The sequence below is a fragment of the Carettochelys insculpta genome, chromosome 3 (assembly GCF_033958435.1).
Source record: "Carettochelys insculpta isolate YL-2023 chromosome 3, ASM3395843v1, whole genome shotgun sequence".
NCBI lineage: Eukaryota > Metazoa > Chordata > Testudines > Carettochelyidae > Carettochelys > Carettochelys insculpta.
In genome coordinates, this window is record NC_134139.1 from 189707115 (window position 1) to 189725953 (window position 18839).

General features: G+C 48.2%; 1 protein-coding gene across 1 annotated transcript in view; it reads right to left on the minus strand.

Annotated features, from left to right (window-relative positions):
• Positions 1-3502: 3502 nt before the first annotated feature.
• The window catches only part of HS1BP3 (HCLS1 binding protein 3), a 100155-nt gene continuing 84818 nt past the window's right edge, over positions 3503-18839 (minus strand). The window contains exon 7 of the mRNA XM_074991327.1: positions 3503-5083. Coding sequence (XP_074847428.1) covers positions 4852-5083 — 232 coding nt within the window. The 3' untranslated portion in view covers positions 3503-4851. The remainder of the gene's footprint in view (positions 5084-18839) is intronic.

Genomic DNA, 18839 nt, shown 5'->3' on the forward strand with positions numbered 1-18839 from the left:
TCCCCTGAGTTTTGCAGCTGGAAGTCAGCAGAGAAGAGTGGGCTGGGTCACTGTTTCCCACCAGGGATGGTGAATGTAGGTGCAGGCCCAAGCCCTAATGCCAGCACCACATCTCCTGCTAGCTCCCTGGGCCCTCTGAGGCCCAGCAGGACGCCCCAGAGCATGGGGTCTGGAGCAGTTGCTCTGCATCGTCCTACAGACAGGACAGCTCAGGATACCATAATTAGAAAATTGGCCTATTGGGGCCTAATCCTGCATCCCTGTCATGCTCAAATTACCATGGACTTCAGTCTGACTTTGTGGATACATAATAAATACAAGGTTGGGCCCTAAATATCTACTGTTGAATTTATCCCTGCCACAGTGGACCCTGGAGACAGCCGGGATTAATTTGGCTAGTGGTTTCGTTTACCACCATCGTCCATTACAACTGCTGTCTGTCGCATAGTGTTTTCTATTCGGTTGCCAACTTTCCAAGCAGACAAAACTGAATACCTTTGTCCTGCCCCCATCTTTTCTGAGGCCTTGGCCTGCCCCTCTCTGAGGCACAACCCCATTAAGTCCATCCCCCCACCCTCTGTCACTTTCTTCACCACTCTGACCAGGCTGGAGCAGGGGATTAGGGTGCAGGAGAGAGAGGAAGGCTCCAGATGGGGTTGCACGTTCTTGGAAGGGGCCAGTACTTTAGAATGGAAGAGGGGGCTCAAGGCTGGAGTGGGGGTTTGTAGGGGTGCAAGATGCAGGCTGTGGGAAGGAGTTTTGACATGGGAGTAGACACCAAGCAGAGGCAGAAGGTTAAGGGTTTGAATGAACTCTACTGCATTTCTCAGAACTTCCAGTGACCATCATCATCAGTACCTCTGAACTGAATAACCATAAACCATGAGTGTGTCGTTCTGACAGGGTTGATTGTATCTAAAATTGACTCATGCTTGTTCAAGAGCAGGCTAATAACATAGTAGGTACTGGAATGCTGTGTGGAAAAGCTCTGAAGTGACTAAATCCCAAAAATGTCACACCAGGATTCCCAGATTTCATTTGGAAGAATGTAATGTTCCCCTTTTCTATATTTGGGCTTCCGTGCCTGGCATTTTGCTCTTGTATGATTCATTACATATTATTTCTTAGAGGATTACTAGCTGACCAGTTCCAATAAATTGGAGGACTGGGCCAAAAGAAATCTGATGAGGTTCAAGAAGGGGAAGTGTAGAGTCCTGCACTTGGGATGGAAGAATCCCAAGCACTGTTACAGGCTGGGGACCAACTGGCTAAGTAGCAGTGCAGCAGAAAAGGACCTGGGGATTACAGTGAATTAGAGCCTGGATATGAGTCAACTGTGTGCCCTTGTAGCCAAGAAAGCTAATGGCATATTGGGGTGGATTAGGAGGAGCATTTCCAGCAGATCTAGAGAAGTTATTATTCCCCTCTATTTGGCACAGTTCTGGGGCCCCGAGTATAGAAAGGATGTGGATGCACTGGAGCAGGTCTAGGAGAGAGCAATGGAAATGATTAGGGGGCTGGAGCACATGACCTATAAGAAGAGGCTGACGTATTTGGGCTTATTTACTTTGCAGATGAGAAGACTGAGAAGTGATTTAACAGCAATCTTCAACTTCCTGAAGTGGGGCTCTAAAGAGGACAGAGAGAGACTGTTCTCAGTAGTGACAGTTGGCAGAACAATAAGCAATGGTCTGAAGTTACAGAGGGAAAGGAGTAGGTTAGATACTAGGAAAAACCATTTCACTGGGAGGGTGGCAAAGCACTGCAATGCGTTACCTAGAGAGATGGTGGAAACTCCATCCCTAGAGGTTTTTAAATCTTAGCTTGATATAGTCATGGCTGGGATGATTGAGTTGGGGGGTTGATCCTACTTTAGGCAGAAGGCTGCACTAGATGACCTCCTGAGGTCCCTTCCAGCCCTATGATTACTGAAGCTGGACCACTGCACTGCAAAACAAATGCATGATGCTGTGAGTTATGGGAAGTCCTTTTTCACTGTCAGCTACAGAAGAGAGAGATTTTCTAACATAAAACTGACCCAGAGAAAGAAGATGCAGGTATGACTCTGCCTTCTCTGAGCTGTTTTTTTTTAAAAAAAACACTATATTATTCCTCTTACATAGATAAAACAGGTATAGTCTTATTGTTTCTAAAGAATGAGGGATTTTCTAACAGGTACGAAAGTAAAACAACATTTGCTTCACATTTAGTTTCTCAAGAAGAATGCAATTCTCTCAAAGGCCTGACATGGAGCACTTAGGAGAGGAGCAGAGTTAAAAGATACTTAGCATAGGTAGTTTTTTTTCTTCTTTTCAAAACCCCTCACTGGGGATATTCTGGAGGATCAGGAGGTTCCAGAGAGAGGAGAATGTAGCAATAGGCCTCAGAAGGTCAAAGAAATCCAGTGTAAACTCCAGTGTAGGGTAAAACTCCAAACTACGAGAAACTAATTTTATAGGGATCTCTCTGGAACTATAAAACACAGGCTTCTCTGAACTAACTGCCCATTTGTTCCAAGATTCCTAAGACTTTCTTTGTCGTTCTCTCCTTAATGCTGAAATCCACATCCATTCAAACGATAACCACAAGGCCGGTGTCCTATTTAAATCCATCTGAGCCCTCAGTATGGGATTCAAGCGGTCCATAGGCCTTCCACTGGACTTCTGCACTGGGGTGATCATCACACTAACAGTGCCATTTGAAAGCAGTGGCTAAATAACACACTCATCAAGAACAATTGGTTTCCAAGGGACTGATGAAGAAAAATTAGAAAAAAAGAGGCTAAGGCCAGGTCTACACAAGACCTTAAAGCTGATGGTAGATACACAATTCCAGTTACAGCAATTGTATAGCTAGATTTGACTTATCTACAATTGACTTTCCTGGCCGTTCCCATAGAGGGAGGTCAATGGTAGAAATTCTCCTGTTGACCTCCTTAATGCCACATGAAATTGAGGAGTAAAGGGATAGACTGTCACAAGCCGATAGTTGGATTTCGCACATCTCTACTAGGCCCACAAAATCGAACACCGAAGATTGACCCTGACCGGGTTGAGCTGCCAGGTAGTGAAGACATACCCTTAAGCGTAGGCTGGATTTTTCCTGCTCATGACAAAGGATAGTGTGGTTGATTAAAGGTGTTCACCTGGGACCAGGGTTCCATTCCCTGTCCTTCTTCTGTTCCTTTTGTCAAAGATGCTTTCACTTTTTCAATGTCTATGTTCCCCAGGTGCAAAGGAGCACTTCCCTACCTCACAGGGTATTGTGAGGTCAAATGCATCAAAACTTGTGAGATGATCAGATATTAATGGCAGCCATATAAAAACTACAGATAGACTTGTGTCCATCTGTAAGCCTTCGCTGAATGAGGCTTCAATACTTTCTTATAAAATAAGCATATGGCAATAAAAAAATGGACCATTCAGCACAGCTAAGTTAATTAGAACCCAACTTTCCACTCTCATCAGCCCTTATTTTAGGGTATAATAAAGAACAGCAGCACTTAGAGATTAGTGTGTCATTTTATTATAGTGAATCTTATTTTACATGCTTCAAAACTAATACAGATATTTTGATCCTTTAAATAAAAAGGTACTTAACACATTAGCTGTTGAAATAAAGTGAAAATTAATAGACAACATGGTATTTATTAAACAATATTTTAAAGTGCTTGATAGAATTTTTATTCGGTGGGGTGGTGACATGGCTTACATGTGTTCGCATTTCACTGCTGGAGACCACGCCCCCAGTCTGAGTTAGTTCACAGGTGAGATGGGGTCAACTGAGGTTACAGAGATTTGCCCAAATTATAATTCAGTACATTCAAAAAGAGAGCCCTAGACCTGGAACAGTAGGAGCAGCTCAGGCTGCCAGTGAGGTGCTGGGTTAAAATCTTACTTTTCATGAGCACTAAAATTTCACCAAAATATTTAATAATTATTGTTTTAGAAAAGCACAATTTCCTGCACATATCTTTACAGAGATGGGCCCAGTGTCTGTATCTACAGATGGCCTGAAACACAGCTCCAGTCATTTGCTAACCTTGAACTATGTTCTCATGCTGATTATCAGCAGTCAGAAAATCTGTATGTGGATTTGCAATGTCTCGCCTTGTTGGACTATTGCACCAGATCTCGCCTGATCTGGAATTTGTGAATCTAAATAGCCAATGCCCAGACATCAAAGCAAAATGGCTGCATCTATCCTGGGGTTAGGGACAACCTTCTCTGGGATTCAGTGAGTGCCTGAATAAGAGAAAAACTGTCAGGCAGTGGGGGATTTTAGTCTCTGTGCACTGCAAAGGAGGTGGATTTTTGTGTATTCACAGAGGTATTAACTGGCTGCAACCCACTGAAATAACAGTAAGGACGGGCAGTTTGCTAAAAGGATGGACAAGAGAAAAAAAGATCACATTCCAGGTAATTGAAACATACTGTATCTTATTCGGTTAATGGAACGACGGGTCCACTGGACTACATTCATACTTGTAGCCTATGCTGTTTGCTATATTCCTTTCGGTCCAGTAATCAGTTATCCTAAGCAGTGCTATATGAATGTTACAAAAATTTGACAAGACCATAGAACACAATCTAATTTCGTATATTTTCTACACCTTTTAGAAAAGCCCTGAAAATATAAGGCAACATTTGATAACTAATGCGCTGTGTAAAAACACATACTCTTTACCATTTAGAGCATGTGAAATAATCAGACTTGCCACTCTCCTCATCATGACAAACTGGCAAATGTACAGACAAGGAGGAATTCAAGTTAACTCCTGACGCCCACACATGGGAGGTCAAGGCATACTGGAATAAGGCAGCCTCAGAAAACAAAACAGAAACAGACTCCTCAAAAGAGGCTCATGTCTTGGTTGCTGACAGACTCATTGTCCTGAATGTATCGGAGAATGTCAACCTCATCCATGGTTTGAATCTTGTCTTCTTTTGGCTTGGCTGGAATGGCTGGGCTATCATTTTTCTTAGTTGTGATTAATGGCTTCTTAGGCAACTCCGGTTTTGGTGGCACCCTGGGTTTTGGCTTGGAGCTCACTTTCCAGAGCTTCTCTAAATCCTCTTCAACTCTGGAAAAAAAAGAAAAGAAAAACACAAACGAGCGTGTGATTGCTCATTGGAGCTCACTGGGAATTTTTTGACAAAAGATATTCTTCCTCAGACAATGCCAGTTCACTAAAACTGAAACTTCATGAGAAAGAGCTAATTTGAACAAAAAGAAAGGTTACTCACCAGAGTAACGGTGGTTCTTCGAGATGTGTCCCCGTGGGTGCTCCACATTAGGTGTCGGGCTCGCCCGGCGCCGCAGATCGGATCTTCCAAGCAGTTTCTGCCGGACCGCGCATGCGCAGGTGCGCGCCGCTCCCTTGCGCGCTCCTGGCCACGTGTGCGATCCGGTCCCCGCCAGTTCCTTGACCAACCGCCTCGGATGCTCCTGCAAAACACTAAACAGAGATCCGAAGCGGGGAGGATGGGCGGGTAGTGGAGCACCCATGGGGACACATCTCGAAGAACCACCGTTACTACGGTGAGTAACCTTTCTTTCTTCTTCGAGTGTCCCCGTGGGTGCTCCACATTAGGTGACTACCCAGCAGTAACCCAAGATAGGAGGTGGGTAATCAGATTATGTGCAGCTTGTCCCTGAGAGGACCGCTGTCGAGAGATGGGTAACCTCTTGGAATACCCTGTGAAGGGCGTAATGTTTGGCGAAGGTATCACAGGATGACCAGGTCGCCGCTCTGCAAATGTCTTTTAGCGCAATGCCCTTGAAAAAGGCTGTTGATGCTGCCACCGCCCTAGTGGAATGAGCCCTGGGAGTGGCCAGTAAAGGAGTCTTTTTGAGTTCGTAGCACATTTTTATGCAGGATACGATGTGCTTCGAGATTCTCTGCGATGAGAGACCTTCTCCTTTCGATTTGGGAGCGAGAGAGACTAGGAGTCTATCCGTTTTCCGGAAGGACTTGGTCCTGTCTATATAGAAGGCTAGCGCCCTCGTCACATCCAGGAGGTGTAGGCGCGCCTCTTTGTTAGAGTTATGAGGCTTTGGATAAAACGAGGGTAGAACAATAGGTTCGTTAATGTGAAACTCAGAAGAAACTTTGGGAACAAAGGCTGGATGCAGCCGTATGGTTACCGCCTCCTTGGAAAAAACAGTGCAGGGTGGCGTTGCCATAACTGACGCAAGTTCGCTTCGCCCTGCGAGCTGACATGATTGCGAGAAGAAAGGTCATCTTTATCGTAAGGAGGCGGAGGGAAACCGTGGCCAAGGGGTCGAACGGTGGTCCCGTTAGCACATTAAGCACCAGGTCCAAGTTCCACGAAGATGGAAGCGGTTTCCGAGGGGGGTATAGGTTTCCCAACCCTTTGAGGAACCTGGTAACCATGGGATGGGCGAACACCGTGTGCCCTTCCTCTTCGTGTCTGAATGCCGAAATGGCGGCAAGGTGGACCTTTAACGAGGATAGTGACAGTCCTTCTCTCTTGAGGTCCAGTAAATACTCTAATATCACAGGTATAGGCACCGAAAGGGGGGCTAGCTGTTTGGTAGAACACCATGCCGTGAAGCGAGTCCATTTCTGCTTGTAGGTCTTCCTGGTGGAAGTCCTCCTGCTACTTTCTAGGACTTGCTGCACTTCCTCCGTACATGTGCTCTCTAGGGAGCTGAGCCATGAATTAACCACGCTTGTAGTCGCAGGCCTTGGGGGTGCGGATGCACTATGGACCCCTGGGCTTGCGTGAGCAGATCCGGCGCCACCGGAAGGGGCATCGGTGGACGGTCCGACATGCGCAGGAGTAGGGGGAACCATTGCTGTCGATCCCACGTTGGGACTATCAGGATCATTCGGGCTCCTTCCCTCCTGGCTTTCTGCAAGACTTTGTGGATCAGCACTGTGGGAGGAAAAGCGTAAAGCAGGGGGCCCCTCCACAAGATCGCGAATGCGTCCCCCAGGGACCCCCGTCCCAGTCCTGCCCTGGAGCAGAATCGTGGGCACTTCTTGTTGTGTTGAGTGGCAAACAGGTCTATCTGGGGAAAACCCCATGCGTGAAAAATCGGTCGTAGCAGATCGGGACGGATCTGACACTCGTGCCTGAGTGCAAAACGCCTGCTCAGCTGGTCTGCCTTCACATTGTGAGCGCCTGGTAAGTACGAGGCTTTCAAGATTATATTGTTGGTGATGCACCAGTTCCATAACCGGACTGCTTCCGCACATGAGGCACGGGACCGAGCTCCTCCTTGCCGATTTATATAAAACATGGTGGAGGTATTGTCTGTACTGATCCCAACAACTTTGCCTTGTATATGGTCTCGAAAGTGTCTGCAGGCGTTGAACACTGCTCTGAGCTCCAGTATATTTATGTGCAGTGACTGCTCAGTGGAGGACCACAGCCCTTGAGTCACCTCTTCGCCCATGTGTGCTCCCCACCCTATGAGGGAGGCATCTGTAGTAAGAAAAACCAATATTTGTGGTTGGTGGAAGGGTACCCCTGTTAGCAAGTTTTTGGGGTTTACCCACCATTGCAGGGATTTGCGCACCTCTGCTGTGGGCGACACCACCCTGTGAACGGTGTGTGCTGCCGGTTTGTATACGCTTGCCAGCCAGTGCTGCATGCTGCGCATGTGTAACCTGGCATTCTGTACTACGAACGTCGCCGCTGCCATGTGGCCCAGCAGCTGTAAGCACGTAAGGAGTGGCACCGTAGGGCTGAAGGTGATGACCTGCACGAGGGAGCCGATGGCCCGAAAGCGTGTCTCTGGTAGATACGCTCTCGCTGTAAGAGAATTTATGCGTGCCCCTATGAACTCTATGTCCTGTGTGGGGTCTATCTTTGATTTTGCCAGATTGATAACCAGGCCGAGCGAAGAGAATGTGCCTGCTGTGACGCGTATCATGCGTAGTACCTCCTCCTTCGAGGCCCCTTTGAGTAGGCAGTCGTCCAGATACGGGAATATAAATACCCCCTGTCTGTGCAGGTAGGCTGACACCACTGCCAAGGTCTTGGTGAAGACTCTGGGGGCCGAGGAGAGGCCAAACGGTAGGACCTTGTATTGAAAATGTTCTTTGCCTACCGTGAACCGGAGGAATTGCCGGTGAGCCGGATGGATAGTTATGTGAAAATACGCGTCTTGTAAGTCGAGGGCTGCGAACCAATCTCCATCGTCCAGTGCCATAAGGATGGAGGCAATTGTGATCATCCGAAAGCGTTGCTTGCGCAGGTACCGGTTGAGGCCGCGAAGATCTAAGATGGGCCTCCAGCCTCCTGTCTTTTTCTCCGTGAGGAAGTACCTCGAGTAGAACCCTTTTCTTTGCAGTTGCTCCGGCACTCTTTCCACTGCCCCTATGAGCATGAGATGGTCTACCTCTTGCTTGAGCCTCGCTACGTGGGAGGCCTCCTGCAGGTGGGGCCTGGGTGGAGGTCGTGGCGGTGGGAGCGACTGGAAGGGGATGGCGTACCCTGTGGCTATGATCTCCAGCACCCATTTGTCTGTGGTGATCCTTTGCCACTTGTTGTAGAATGGTCGGAGGCGATGGTGGAATAGTCGCTTCGGATGACCTTGTGCGATGGTAGTGATGGCGCAGCCCTGGATCTGTGAGTCAAACTTGTGGCCTTTGGCCCTGCCCCGAGGACGCACGGCTCTGTTGGGAACGTCGCCTGAGAGTTCTGTACTGCTGGTGCTGTTGATGTCGCCCTTGCTCGTAACCCCTGTGGTACTGGGGAACGCTGTTGCTGGTACTGGTACCGTCTTTGTTGAGGGTAGTACTTTTTCTTTCTGTATGGAGGGGTGTAAATCCCCAGGGTCCTAAGCGTGGCTCTTGAATCTTTACTGGAATGAAAGACCGAGTCAGTTGATTCAGCAAACAGCTTCTGCGAGTCGAAGGGAAGATCGACTATCTTTGCCTGCAGATCCCTCGGTATACCCGAAGTCTGGAGCCAGGACTCCCTTCGCATCACCACTGCCGTGGCTGTGGAGCGTGCTGCTGTGTCCGCAACATCCAGGGCGATCTGAACTCCCGTCCTCGAGGCCGCGTAGCCTTCTTGCACCATGGCCTTGAGCACCGGTTTCTTGTCCTCTGGAAGCGAGTCCATGAGGGAGGTTAACCTAATGTAGTTGTCGAAATTATGGTTCGCTAAATGCGCTGCGTAATTTGCCATTCGCAACAGTAGAGTGGAGGAGGAGTAGACCTTTCTGCCGAACAGCTCTAGCTTCTTGGCATCTTTGTCTGTTCACTCTGTCTTGAATTGAGATGTCTTTGATCTTTGTTGCGACGACTCCACCACCAAGGAATTTGGTTGTGGGTGGCTGAACGGGAACTCCATGCCCTTCGCCAGCACGAAGTATTTCTTATCTGCTCTCTTGTGGACAGGCGGAATAGTCGCAGGGGTCTGTCATATCATAATGGTGGACTCCAAGATTGCTTCATCGAGCGGTATTGCTATTTTGGAGGAGGCCGGAGGTCTCAGATTTTTGAGGAGCTTATGGTGTTTCTCTTGCACCTCTGCTGTCTGGATGCCTTGCGTGAAGGCCACCCTCTTAAACAGCTCTTGAAACTGTTTGAGATCGTCCGGAGGATGGACGTCCCCCGGGGCCGTAGCCTCGTCCGGGGAGGAGAGCGAGGAACCACTAGGGTACGCCCCTCTGGACCCTTCCGGTTCCTGTTGGTGATGGTACATCCTCTCGCTGGAAGCTTGCAAGGGAAAGTCTCGGGGTTCCATAACCAGTTCCCCCTGAGATACTTGAGTGTCTGTCCCCGTTCGCGATTGCCCGCGGGGATACAGGACCGTCTGTGGGGATCTTTCGCTGGTAGATTGCCGGTGGTGTCTATGCCCCGCGTGATAGGGGCGACCATGGCAGTATAGGCACTGTTCTTGGGAAGGTGACCTAGACCACTCCCTTGGTGCATACCCTCTGCGTCTGGGGGAGTGAGATCATCGAGAGATCTGGGACACTGGAGAGAGCGATTTGTGATAGTATTCCAGCGGCTCAAACCCCAGGAAGGGTGAAGGTGGTCCCAGCCAGGGCGAGGCTGGTTGTAAAAATGGAGACGGGGGCTCCGGGTAGGCTAGGGGGGACCCCTGCCTTCTAGTTGGAGTCTGCAGCATAAGCGGAGGGCTGAGAGAAAGCAACTCTGCAGCCCTGTCTGGAGAGGGGCTGCGGTGCCTCGTTTTGTATGCAGCCTTCCCCCTCCCTTTAGGAGGTAGCTCCACCCCCTGACGAGTAGGAGATCTCGGCCCCGTCCGCGCCGTGGTCGGCACGCTCATGGGCGGTGCCGCACGGGCAGTGTCCTCCGGTTCCTGCAGGCTGCGTGCCTGCGCGCTCTGCACCGCTGGTTCCCCGGGGGTCGGTGCCGCTGCTTGCGGTGCCGCCGGTACTGGCGCTTGTTTAGCTGCCACCCTGCCTGCGATGCGGGGCGGCTGTTTGATTATTGGAGGCTGAGCCGCCTCCACGTGGCTCTCTGTGCCGCCGCTGATCAGCTGTTGCTGCGGCTGGGGGCTGCGCGCTCCTCCCGTCCCGCTCGCTGTTGCTGCTGGCAGGGATCGGGCTGGGGAGACTTTCCTCCGTTTTTGCGCTGATGGGGTGAGGGAGGCGGCTTTCCTTTTATGGGCCCCGGAGGGTCCCTCCTGCTGCGGCCGCTCCGGCACGTTTGGCTGGAGGGCCTTGTCGAAGAGCAGCATTTTAAGCCGCATCTCCCTGTCCTTCCTTGCTCCTGGCTGTTAATTTTGCACAGAAGGAGCATTTCTGCGGGACATGGGACTCCCCCAGGCACCTTATGCAAAGACTGTGCCCATCAGACGCTGGCATTGCCTCTCGGCAAGACTCACATTTCTTGAATCCTGAAGAGGACATTGTTGGTGAGTCTTTCAGTTGTTAATGGGTACTTAGCACCTTCTCTGTGCTGTTTTTCCCCCTCTCTGATAGCCTGCCGCGGCAGGAGGACTAATGGCCCTAGGCTCCTGCCTCCAGTGCTCCGCTTGTTACTAGGACTGGACTGAATGCCATCCCGCTTGTTGTTTCTTTTTCTTTTTTTTTTTTTTTTTTTTGAAAATAACAACTGGCTAACTGAACTGTAGCCTAAGAACTTGGAAACTTTAAAGAAAAAACAGTTAAAACCATTGAATACGCTAACTTGGCCATAGCCTAGTCGGATTCCATCTGCAGCCAACGGCGGTTAAGAGGAACTGGAGGGGACCAGATTGCGCACGTGGCCAGGTGTGCGCAAGGGAGCGGCGCGCACCAGCGCATGTGCGGTCCGGCAGAAACTGCTTGGAAGATCCGATCTGCGGTGCCGGGTGAGCCCGACAGCTAATGTGGAGCACCCACGGGGACACTCGAAGAAGAACTTCCCATTTTGAAAATTCTGAAAAGTTTGAAATTGTCACATTGTCTCAATTTAACATTTTCCACATGACGAATTTTGTTATTTTTATTTTAAATAACTTTTTATTCAAAAGTGCAAGTTAGTATAAACAAAAAGTAAAACCAAAAAACCTGAAACTGAAACAAAAATGGCTGACACAAACTGAATTCTGAATTTGTTTTCCTCTTCTTAAAAGTGTGAGATGGATTCCACCCCCGCTCAATTTGGAATGGGAAACATTTTTGCAATCTCAACATTTTTCACAGTACAAGCAAACTCTTTCCTGCCCCGGTTTGCTTCTCAGATGAACAAGATAAACAAATCCAACAGCTCATGATGAAGTTAATCACAGAATGGCTTGTTCACACATGCTCTGGTGAAACAGAATGCTCCTTTGATCTGGGTGCACTATGCTTTTCCAGGGCAACTTTTCCCAATTTTCTAATCAAATAATATTCAAACATCATCAAAACATACCAGGAAAAAATCAGATAAGTTAAGCACATTTATATTCTAAATGGTATTTGTTCAGCTGGAGTGAATGGCACAGATAGTAACATTAAGATTTTAGGGTGGGATAAAGCACTCTGCATTGTTCTAGCTCTCCTGCAGTTGAAGTCAATAGCAAAAATGCCCACCTACTGCAGGGGAAGCTGAACGCTTTGTAAAACCCCACCTTTGATCATTCTAAAAGTTGCAGGAGGAAGACCAACGTTGGCGACAGGTTGGATGAAGTTCTGCCATACCCTGGGACTGAGTAGTGCTAGACTGACAGGGTGATCCCCTCTCTGCAGCAGCAACGGCTCCCCCAAAACAATGTGCAAAGAGCAAAGATTAGGCACATCTTCTCTTCCGTGTGGATCCTCTCATCCTCCCACTAATGCTTTGGTACCAGCGCTTGGGCCTGGAATGGGTTTGGTGGGGCAGCTCTGCAGCCACTTTACTGCCTGGGCCGGGCAAAGTTTCTTTTAATTATATCCCTCTTCATGCTCTGTGCTATTTAGGTGGTGACGAGTGCCTTGGTGTTGAGCCTTAAAGAGTCTCAGGTCAGTTAACAGGTATTTTAGCTCCCTGTATTATTATTTGTTCTTTGTTTTTCAGATTTTCCCCACCAACCTCTCTCTGGCCCTGCTAGCTGGAGGCTTTGGGATGAAATCCTGATTCCATTGATGTGAATGGCCAAAATCCACTGACTTCAATGGGGCCAGTATTTCACCCCTTTTATATTTATTTACTGGTGCTCTCTAGCAAAGATTTAATAATTCTCTCTACTAAGCACGGCAGAGCAATAAATGAGTCATTTCCAGGCTATAAAATGCAAAGCAAATCTAAGGTGTCCCATAACCATAGAAGCAGTTTTCTGCTTATGCTCCGACACAATGGCCATTAGTCCACATACGCAATCAAAAAAGAAAAGTCAACAAATCTGAGGCACTTCTTCTATCACATCATCCATCATGGTTACAATTCTATAAATATTTGAATTTTAAAATGCCAGATATTCAAAGAACTCCCTCATCATTATCACTACTAGCAGAAAATAGCTTTAGTTTGCCTTTCCTGGAAGACAACACAGAACTTCTGAATGCACTGCCTAGACCAGTGGTTTTCAACCTGTTTCCATATGCAGAACCCTAAAGTATTTCAGACTGAGATGTGGATCCTTTGGAAATATAAAACATAGTCTGTGGACCCAGGGGTCTGTAGACCACAGGTTGAAATCCACCAGGGTAGTGTCAATCTAGTTGAATTTAACCTTATTTGAAACTTAAAATGGATAAGAAACACCTTGGCCTTTCTATTTAAGAAGTGTTTCTCAGCCTTTTAAGGTTGTGGAAACTTGACTTCTTATCTGAAAACCCTTACATTTATTATAATCCTGTATAAATGATAAGCCTGTATCAAACAACTACATTTTACCCCATGAACTTGGAAGGTGTAAACTTGGAAATACGGAGAAGCAAGATTATCCCAAATGAAGGGGGCACCCTCAGCTGAAAGAACCTTATTATCTCTCAGTGGTGCCCTGCGTGTGAATTTCCCAGGTGACTGGATGGGGTTGAGCTGGCTCTGTTGGATGGATGGAAAGGAATCCCTAGATATAGTACCTGGCCCTGGTTGCCACTGGCTAAGCCTGGCAGGATTACTCCAATTATTTTCCCTTAGGCATTGAACTGTATTTTCCTATGTTAAATCAAATCAACACACCTTAATATACTGCATGTGCAAACAAGAAGGGATTGGGCTGTCATCCAAACTGACAAAATCAGGGATGTGTTCCTGTCATAATGAGGGTAAAAGTTTTATACGATTTTTTGAGCTATGCCGAGTGTTGCTCACATGGGCAGAATAAAGCCGATTGCTATATTCAAGGCAGGCATGGACTCAATTCCAGGAATACCTGGAAATGATCTTGTGGTTTTTCACCATCCTCTGGAGCATGGAGCAGGGTGTTAAGAAGACTAAGAAGTGCATTGTCCACTGCCTATTTCCTCTGGCTGCAAAAGATATACAGGCATAGGGTAAAGAGATGTCTTTGTTTTGATCAAAAAGCTTTAGTTAAAATTTTCAGTCCTGTCTAAGTGAATTAGGTGGGTGGCTAAATCCCATTTTGAAGAGTGACAGGCTCAAATTTTTAAAGTATTTAGGCATCACTGTGCTCAGCATCATGATTCCTATCTGCTTTAGGAACCTAAATCTCATTTTCAGTCATGACTTGGGCACTTCAGAGCCAAAATCCCAATCTTGGTTAATGAGATTTAGTCTTCTAAAACAGGTAACACAACACTGAGCACACTCAGGCCACGTCTACACCAGAAGCATCTGTCTACAGAAGTTGCTGTCGGAAGAGATGTTCCAACAAAACTCCTGTTGACAGATCCTGTCTACACATAAAAGCGGATCGATCTTTTGAGCCACTCTGCCGACAAAGGGCCCCAGGAATGTCTACACAGCATTTTTGTTGACAGTTTCAGTGGACAAAGTGCATTTTGTGTGTAGACGCTCCGTGAGTTTGTCTACAAAACTCTCTAGTGTAGACGTAGCCTTAATGTTTTTTCTGGAAAATGTCTCCTACTGTCTCAAGTAGCTTAGTGAAGCCAGTTTTGCCTCAGTTTCACTATCTCTAACCAGGTGTCCAGCCAGCTGCCTCCCCTCCACACCCTTCTTCTTTCTGTCCTAGTTGTGCCTGTTCTCAAAATGCAAAGTATTGTTTGAATTATTAATATAGCAAATACACTCAGATGTTTGTAGCCACCTAGTTGCTCAGATGGGAAATTATTAAGGCTTGCAAAAATCTTTTTTAAAATTGGAAAGTTTCCCATAACAAACATAGGAAGCTTTTGAAAAGAAGTAATAACCTCTGGTCCGAATTGGCAACTTTTTGGCACCTCTGAACCAAATCAGATAAAAGATTTACCTTGGTCTTGCTCACTCCTAGGCTAGCCACTGATTTCATTACCCAGGACTCCCAGACGTCACATAGGTGGCGTGCTACTGAGAAGTTAATTGAAATGGTATCGGCATTCACCATTACCATGGTCTAGTCAATACCTTTAGCTTAACGGAGTTCAAACTCAGCATGAGCAAATGCCCAGATCAGGCAACTGGCTACCACCTTGCAACTTTCTGCCAAGTTATGTTTCAAAACCGCAGCTATTATAATCTGAAATAAATACCCCTGGATACCAGAGGGAATAGGAGGAGGGTCTGTGACACTGAGCAGTGTGTGTGTTTAATAAAATCCCCTGTAGTTCAATTCAGGATAGAACAAATCACACAAGTCAGAGATGGAACAGACCTTTTAGGGCATGATCAAGCCAAGCACTTTAGCACATGCTGAACTTTAAACATGGGAGTAACCCCAGCTGTTGGTTAAGCACAAGATTAAGGTTATCAGGGCAGGACTGTATCACGCAGCATGCCCTCTGGTGCTTTGTCAAGTCTAGTCTTAAGATCTTTCACGCAGCTGAGCTTCTCCTCTGTCACCTGGAAGACTATTTCTTTGGCTATGGGGCAAACAGCATGAGGAAACTTTTCCTGATCCCTGGCCTAATTTTTTTCTTTTGGTTAATTTCACCTCATCACACCTTAGTCCTCTGGCTACCCTAAACCAGTGGTTCCCAAACTTTTTGGCATCACGTTCCCCACTTTTGATTTCTGAGAAACCCTCAGGCCCCCACACCACTTCTTTATCACCATCCAACCCACTTTTATCCGAAAATTCAATTAGTAATGTTAAATAAACACAAACACTTGATACAAAAATGTTAGTTTAAATTAAAGATAAACACAAATAGTTTTTCTTGGCCCTTTGCGGTTGCCTGGTGCAGCCCCAGCTGGCCAGCTGCCTGAGCCCCACACCAGCTGCCAGAGCTGCCCATGCCAGCCGCCCACATGCCTGAGTCCTGTGCTGCCAGAGCTGCCCACCCAAGCTGACTCAGCCCCCGACTTCCAGGGCCAGCTGCCCGCCAGCCGCCTGAGCCCTGCACTGCCAGGGCTAGCTGCTAGCCTGAGCCCTGCGAGCTGTTTGCCTGAGCCCCAGGAACTGCTTGCTCAAGCTCCACCCCTCCCTGCCCCCAAAGCCAGGCACCACCAGCCCCCTGCTCTTACTCCATCCCCTTCCCCCGAGCCAGACACCCCCAGCCCCTCATCTAACTCCATCCTCCTCCTCCTCCCCCCAATGCACACTCACTCACCTTTTTAGGAGGCAACTAGCAATACGTGGGTCTTCGCTGGTTATCTGCTTTTTATAGAGGCTGCGCCGACTCACCCACGTAAAATGGCAGGGGCTGAGAGCCAGAAGCAAAGGCTGGCTCTTTTTTGGGGTGGAGGAATGATGGTTGGGGTCACCTTGTGCCCCCCCCGGCATTTCTTCATGCCCCCCCAGGAGGAGGCACCCCCAATCTGGGGAACCATGCCCTAAACAATCCCTTCAAGGACACCTAATCTGCAGTCACATCTGCCAGCTACCCAAGTGGCCTCTGTCATCCTTCAGAACGTGGGGCCAAACTCATTCTTGGCATAATTTCACTGGAGTCGGAGTTGTTCCTGGAATATGCTCTCACAATCAGGAGAATATTCTGACCCTTTCCTCTGCCTTCACAGCTCAGGTGGAGCTCGGCTGTGCCAGGGGGAGGAAGGACAGTGTCCTGTTCCATGTAATCTTGCTGCATGCCAGAAGACAGATGATGGGCAAGGCTATGGGAAAGGCTGGATGGCCCAAGGCAGTTATTCGGCATAGGATTCTCTAAGCAGTGGCTGCACAGGCACTCTGTGCTAGGTCTCGATGGTGGAATTCGCCTCCCTTTCCCACACACATGCCAAACACCCAGCCCAGCTGCCCAAACTAAGCACTTAGTTCTGAATTTTCACCCTAACATCCACGTGAGAATTTGTCACCTCAGCTCTTAATCGTATTTGTATTAGAGTCAACTGGAAAGTTCCTGTGTGATATGGAACCAGATTGCTCACCAACTCCATATTCCCAGGACAGAATCACTGTTCTCTGCTTCACTACGTAATAAGGAATAATTCTTCCCCCTCCTCCTCCATGGCAAAAAAGAAAATGGAGTGACTCAGCAGCCTTGAGTGACAAAGCTCTGGCCATACACAAAGCACACAGACAAATCAGATATAGATTTCAGGACCTCAGATTAAAAGTATAAAGCCTCAGCTAGGTGCTTGCAGTGTTTTTGCAGCTGTGTTGGTTTCACGATATGAGAGAAAAAAGACGGGTGAAGTAATATCTTTTATTGAACCACCTTCTGGTGGTGAACAGACAAGCTGTCAAGCTACGAAGAACTCTTTGAGCCCTGAAAGTTTTCCTCATTTGTAGCTTGAAAACTTGTCTCACCAAGAAAATTTGGCCCCGTGAAAGCTATCATAGAATCATAGAACACTAGAACTGGAAGGGACCTCAAGAGGTCATCAAGTCCAGTTCGTTGCCTTCTTGGCTGGACCAAACACCATCGAGATCATCCCCGACAGGCATCTATCTAACCTGCTCTTAAATATCTCCAGCGATGGAGATTCCACAACTTCCCTAGGCAACTGATTGTGGTGTTTAACCACCTTGACAGTTAGACTGACAGTTACTCACCTGGCTGACTTTCTGTAATGCCAACTCTCTTCTGCAGCTGCATTTTCATCTTAGTTTTAGTCACAGAAGCTAAAACATTCATTGCACTGTCCTAAAACACCAAACAATATTTGTCCTCTGAATGCTGCTTAATAGACACAATAATTAAAATAAAACCAAAAAGTGATACCAGAGGACAATTCATTTTCAAATGGGTCTGGGAAATGGTAGTCCAAGACTGTGAAAGACCTGGGTTAGTTAGGCTACATGTACATTACACCGCAATTTCGAAAGGACACCTTTTGAAATGAACTTTTTGAAAGAACGGCCTTCAAAATTGCGTGTCCACACGCACAAAGCCACAATCCGCAATTTCCCAGGAGTGGCCCAGCATTTCAAAAGTGGGTATCTACACAGCCATGGCCACTGTTTCAAAATGACAGCCCAGGAAATGCCATGACAAGGTTGCATGGCTGCTAAGCGCCCTTCTGGGGCCTACAGCCAGCTGCTCCCTCAAAGGGCCCCTCCAAACACACACACCCTGCACGTGCTCCAGGCTACAAGGCTTGCCACAGCATTGCAGACCCTGTGCCGGGACCTGAGCTGTACCAGGGACACCATACCTCCCCAGCAGCTCCCTGACGGGGAGTTCATCCGGGCCATGGCCAGCTTGCTGGCTGGGCTGCTTGCGGCTCCCCTCCAGCTGCACCAGAGAGCCAGTCACATAGGTCTCCTCCTATGGGCTGTTTACCAGGGGCTACTTCTGTGCCTCCTCACCCTGCCAATTCAGCAATGCTGGCTGTACCCCACCAGCACGAACTGGTGGGACCACCTCTTGCTGGGAGAACGAGGTGACAACCAGTGATTGCAAAACTTCAGAATGAGTGGGCAGACCTTTGAGAAGCTGTGCCACCAGCTCGTCCCAGCCCTCCAGCACCACAACACCAAGATGCAGCTTGCGCTCCCTTTGAAGAAGAGGGCAGCGATAGCAAACTGGAAGCTGGCCACCCCAGACAGCCATTGGTCTGTTGGCCATCAGTTTGGGGTAGGCAAAGCCACCGTCAGGGTAGTCCTGCTTGAGGTAAGCCCGGCTCGGGGAACACACCCACCACGGGAGGGGGCCACCGGGCAAGAGGCCGGGGAGGGGTACCCTGAAAGGGGCCAGGGCACATCCGGCCACGCACTCACAGATGTGTCTATCTTTTACCCCAAGCAGGTCATCTGGGTGATAAACACCCTCCCCCTGCACCAGGTCATTGCTGTCAGGGACCTGGATGTCGCCCACGGCGGCTTTGTGGAGCTGGGCTTCCTGAACTGTTTTGGTGCACTGAGCGGGACGCAGATCACCATCCATGTCCCGTACCACAGCGCAGGCGCTTTTGTGAACAG